At 40.2% G+C, this 5,815-nt stretch overlaps 1 protein-coding gene across 1 annotated transcript in view; it reads right to left on the bottom strand.

Annotated features, from left to right (window-relative positions):
• Positions 1-3,389, bottom strand: part of KIAA0895 (KIAA0895 ortholog) — a 34,570-nt gene extending 31,181 nt beyond the window's left edge. The window contains exon 1 of the mRNA XM_006832132.1: positions 2,703-3,389. Coding sequence (XP_006832195.1) covers positions 2,703-3,116 — 414 coding nt within the window. The 5' untranslated portion in view covers positions 3,117-3,389. The remainder of the gene's footprint in view (positions 1-2,702) is intronic.
• Between the last annotated feature and the right edge of the window lie 2,426 nt (positions 3,390-5,815).

Here is a 5,815-nt window from a genome sequence, read left to right as displayed (position 1 = left end):
TCAAGCTAATCTTTGAAACTTTCTGTTCAGCTCTTGGACCATAATAGAGTTTCCAAGGAGCAACTGGAGGATTTGAACTGCCAACTCTGTGGTAAGCAGTCAGTGTTCACCCTACAGTCTCACTCCAAATGAAAACTCTATGAAGAAATTGAAGCACAGATACTGTATTAGAATTACATGAGTATAGACCTTGGGGATAAAAGTAAAACTCTTAACACTCAACCATGTTGTATTACCGTATGCAAGGAAACTTCAGAGGTAGAGTCCCATTCTCTTCTATAGGACAAGATCCTCATTTTCATCATAAATCCAAGAAGTCCTTGAACTCCCTGGTATTGATGAAGAGGCCAAGTAAGGATGACCAGAACCTGAGCAGTTAGCAGATAAGTTCAGGACTTACATAGGCCCGAACTTTCCACTGGGGTAGACTTACATGTACCTAGACAGTTCAGCAGCATTCCACCAATCTGTGCACTAAGGAGGAACACAGTCATCCTCCAACAGTAGAGATAGCTTGCTTTAGAAGGATACAGATTGTGAAACTCAGGATTGAGTGTCCACTAGGGATTGGCAAATTCTGGATGCTGCAAGTCAGAGAGAGACCACGGGGCTACGTGGCCATCCTGGCCTCTTGGACAACAGCCCTGAACCGACTGCTTTAGCTTAGCAGCCAGGGAGGGAAGGATGCATTACATCATGTCATAACTCAGGCAGATGCTGAACAGGAAATGTAAACACAGCTTTAGGGAGACCATGTCCTGATGAATTTATTCAAGTAGTTTCAGCAATAGAATTGGCATCTGTGAGAGCGTTCTCACAAACGGTATGTGTGAGGTGCTAGCCACAGCACTAGGCTTGCTGGTGCTATTTAGGAGTCTCGAGCAACCCAACTATGGGTTTTCTCTCCTAAAGTTGGAATTGGTTAAACTTTAAGATTGCAACCCCACAAGGAAAGCAGTGTGAAGTCTCGATCTGGAACTGATGATGCTCCCTAATTGCCTTGCAGGAAGATGAGAGCACTTCCGTAACAGTGGGAACTTTCTTGCCAACTGGTGGGACTGCAGGAGGACTCTAAAGAATATTGGTAAACAAACTTTAGCTTTCTTTTTCAGCACTTAGGGGGAGAGGAGAAAGCAAATGGTAATCTTATAATTATCACATATTTAAACTTGTGAAATCTCTGCTCAATCAGATGCAATTTGAACACACATAAAAATCATGTGTAAGAATAACTGCCCGCAATTAAAATCTAATCTTTTTAGTATTGTCAGTTATAGGTCAAGCATACGTTTAATGCTATATCTGAACTAAGCATTATTTCATTCAGTCATCCTAATAACCATCTCTTGAGTCCATTTTACAAACATGGGAATTAGGCCAGCCTAAATGTTAAATCATTGTCAATACTCCCACCCCCAAAAATCTGACTTGTCCATTCAAGGCACAATAGTTCAATCTCAGCCTGTTTAAATAAAAAGTGAGTACCCATTTAAAACTAAAGAAACAATAGAAAAGATTTCTTTTGTCAAAAGGATAAAGTAGCAAGATTAAAAATCCATAAATCTTAAAGTAAATCTTTATAATAAGAGCGTCAAAAGACTGGTCAGATTCCATGTTTATTTATAATAAATACCAAAAAAATGTGCTGTCCCAAAGTCCAAAGAACTGTGTTCTAAAATCAGCAAAAATGCTCAAATAGGGCATGCACCGTTGGCAAATGGAACCACACTATTTTACCTGTTCATGAACAGATTTTGAATCAACAACAAAGCCAAGTTGAACCTTATATATTTTTTAAAATGATGCCAAGTTAATTTAACCAAATGTAATTCCACTTCTATGATTTCAAAATTATGCCCTAAAAGTAAACAAGAGACAATTCCTCTCAAATGCCTACATAGATATACTGAGTTCATTATAGCACAAAATGTCCTATACTAAAGTGTTTAAATTGAGCAATATGGAAAGAAAGTATTTCCATGCCATTCATATTATAATTTACTAATCTTGAGGGTTCAACAGCCATTTGAAACGCAAGGTCGGGTTCAAGCTTTCCAGCTGCTCTGCAGAAACACAATACAGGGTTGCTATGGGTCAGAATCAACTCAACGGCACTTAATAACAACAGCAACAATCTTGAGGGCAATTCTTTAAATTCTATCATTTCCTTCTTTAAATGAGTGCTTAAATATTTGCTGATAACAAACAATTTTAATAAGTGCTTAAATATTAGTTGATGACATACAATTTTAGTAAGACTTTAACAACTTCACGGGCAAACAGCAAGCCAGTTTCTCACCACTGTCTACAAGGGTCTCTAAGAGAGAACCAGGAGACCACAGCCCATTATCTACGGCATCCAACAGCAGTGAGAAAACAGGAATGTAAACGGCCTACAGGACACCTATCTGTATGGGCTGACTGACAGACCACGCTTTTGGAACTCCCAAATGAAAGCTTGGACTATGAACCAGTGTCTCCCTGCACAGTGTCTACAAATTTTGATCAGGGCAAAACAGTTTACACATAGGCTACGGCACTCACCTGGAGGTTGCTTGTCACATGTCCTGGATGGGAGTAAACTAGAACATCTAACTAACTGGATTCTTTACCAACGTGCTTTTCTTTTTTCCTTTGCTTATAAGATCATAAATGTCTTAGCTACATGTAAATGAAATAGCATGGCTGGATTGGCATTTTACCTGCTTAAGGAATCGGTCAGAAGCTTGGCTGTGCTTGGCTAACACACTTGGCAGGGCAGGGTTAGCATATTCAAACTGAGGATTGTAGGTATAGTCAGACTTGAAGAATCTGAGTTTTTCTTTCTCCAAGTTGGTGGGCTTTATAGCAGTCAATATACAAAATTTCTTTCCAGAAAAGTCATCTTTTTCAAAACTTCTCGACAGCTGAGGCTGCTGCTTTGGCTTTGGTAGAGTGGAGAAATGGCACTGCTTGACCTTGTTTCTGGGCTTGGGTGGCAGCACTATGTTGTTCCCTGTAACAGAGATATCATAGGTAAACTTTACAGGACTCGACACTGCACTTGTGACATCAGCAGGCTGCCTCTCTAGGCAGTACCAGCCACCGCTGCTCATCACAGCCACTGGGACTTTCATCTTGTGACGATCTTTACTATGAGAAGAGCTAGGAGATTTGATGGGCTTTCTAGACCGTTTGTAGAAAGCAGAGGAAGACTGTTTCTGTGAGTGATGCTTTTTCTCCTCTTTACTCTGTAGTAGGACATTGTAGCTACTGGTTCCAGTTGTAAAAATGTCCTTTAGTACTCCAGAGGGCAAATGGGAGACGCTTCTTTTGCTGTCAATGACCAATGAGTCTTCTGCATTTAGAACAGACGTCTTAGCAAGTTCTTGCTCGGGCCAGTGAAGCTTTTCTGTGTTAATAAACAAAATCAAAAGAAAAGACATAACAGGGATAGCAAACTCCTTATTAGCTGAAGAGCATTCTGAAGGTTCTGTGAACTTTATAATTTTTCAGCAAGCTTTAGAAAAGCCATTTAAGTATTATAAGGGCATATTACTAACCATGTTAGTGATGCTGTCATACTAAACAAAGTCAATTCTCTTCTCTATGAGTGGACACATGTTACATTAGCTATAAATCTCAGCTTCAAGCCTTCAAAGAAGATCACAGTCTAATACAGATACAAAACAATACATGAACACATTCATATATACAAATAATGAGTATTCAACTCTACCAAAGGTGAATTTCAGAAAAAAAAAAAAATGTATGAGGGTACGTCAAAAAATATTGCTATAAATTCAGAAAAAAATGTTATCAAACAGAAACACCAAAATGTGAGGCTACTGTTTCTCTACATCTTTTCCCTCTAGGTGTACACACTTCTGAAGGCAGGGTTTCCGTCTTTCCAGCCCTCCTGCAAGTAACTTTGCACTCTTCAATTTATACTACATTAAAAGAACAATTTTGAAGGCATAGGTCTCAAATTGGATTCCTTTTAAGTGTTTTTTTGAGTCTGAAGGGGCAATATCATGCTGTAGGGTGGATGGTGTAAGGATTCCCAATGCAGTCCTTTTGGGCAACCCTTGTGACTCTTTTGTTTTGAGTGAGGTTTTCTTTATCCGATTTTGCAAAACAGACGCTGGCAGATGCCAGCACTTGATACTTTTGAGGAATGAGCAGGTACACTGTTGTGATGGAAAAACATTCCTCAGTGAAACTTTCCTGGCCTTTGTCTCACCTATGCTGTCATTTTTAAACTTCTATACTTCCTCAGAAAGCCTTATGATCGTCCTGTGCCCTTCGAGAAAATCTACCCATTTGGAATCCCCCCAAACAGTTGCCACAATCTTGTGAGCAGTGTCTCTGCCTCGAACTTAACTGACCCAGAATCCATTAGAAGCCACTGTTTTGACTGGACCGTTTTTTGAAGGCCCTCGAATAAGAATAAGACAAGTGTATTGCAGAGAGAACTTGTCTGCAGCCACCCACTGATTGCAGAAACATGCTTAAACATGTTTGGTTCAGAATAAATCACTATTGGATAGGCACTGGACTGCAAGGTCTGTGGTTCAAATCTACCAGCTGCTCCTTGGAAATTCTGTACAGGGTTGCTATGAGTCAGAGTGACTTGATGGCACATAACAACAACAGCAAGATTTCTGAACTGGAATCCTAGAAATAATACTTAGTGATTCATTTTTTTGATAGATTAAATTATTTTAATTTTTAAAACCATAAATGTAGTTGTACATGTTTTTCACCCTATTCCCGTTGTTCCCTTTAAATAAAGTCCCAAAGAATTACTTCACCTATATCTTAAAAGTTGGAAAAATTATTTGACAATTTAATAAAAACTAAGGAGCTCTGGTAGCGTAGTGGATACGAGTCAGGCTGCGAACCTTAAGGTCAGTGGTTCGAAACTACCAGCCGCTCCGTGGGAGAAAGATGAGGCTTTCTACTCTCGTAAGGATTTACAGCCTCGGAAACCCTGTACAGGGTCGCTATGGGTCGGAACTGACTCGAAGGCACTTAACAACAACAACATACCTAGTTTAAAATTTAAAGACCCCTGTTGAAGCAACAGAAACACTGTAGGTGCAAGGGTTAAAGTACTTGGCTGCTAACCAAAGGGTCTTTGGTTCAACTCACAGGCCATCCTGAGGGAGATGCTATAGTCTGTTTCCATAAGGATTTCAGCCTTAGAAACACCAAGCAGCAGCTCCACACTGTTGTAATCAACTACAGTGGGTTTGGGTTTGGGTTTGGTTGGTTGATGCGGTGATTACATGCAACCAAAAGGTCCACAGTTGAAATTCACCAGTAGATTGGTCCTGCACCAATTTCACACTCTCTGTTATGGATGAGCCCACCGTCCCTGACACTGTGCCAATCCATCTCATTGGGGGTCTCCCTCTTTTTCTCTGACCCTCCACTTTACCAAGCATGATATCCTTCTTCAGGGACTGTCTCTGCTGATAATATGTTTGACTTACTCTTATAGTGTTGTTAATACCAAAGTGAAACTCTAAAGCACTTTCAAAGTCACAATCATCTTGAAATTTGGCACTGCATATAAATGTTGTTGTTGTTGTTGTTAAGTGCTGTCGAGTCAGTTCCGAACCATAGCGACCCTGTACAGGGTTTCTGAGGGTGTAAATCTTTACGGGAGTAGAAAGCCTCATCTTTCTCCTGCGGAGTGGCTGGTAGTTTCGAACCGCTGGCCTTAAGGTTCGCAGCCCGATTCGTAACCACTACGCTACCAGAGCTCCCATAAAAAGGGGAATGCCTTATTGATCTCAAATTATCTTTAATATCAAATAGGTGGTATGTG

Source organism: Chrysochloris asiatica, unplaced genomic scaffold, assembly GCF_000296735.1.
Source record: "Chrysochloris asiatica unplaced genomic scaffold, ChrAsi1.0 scaffold00006, whole genome shotgun sequence".
Lineage (NCBI taxonomy): Eukaryota > Metazoa > Chordata > Mammalia > Afrosoricida > Chrysochloridae > Chrysochloris > Chrysochloris asiatica.
Note: the sequence above shows the minus strand (reverse complement) of the source record. Positions and strands in the feature narration are given on the sequence as shown.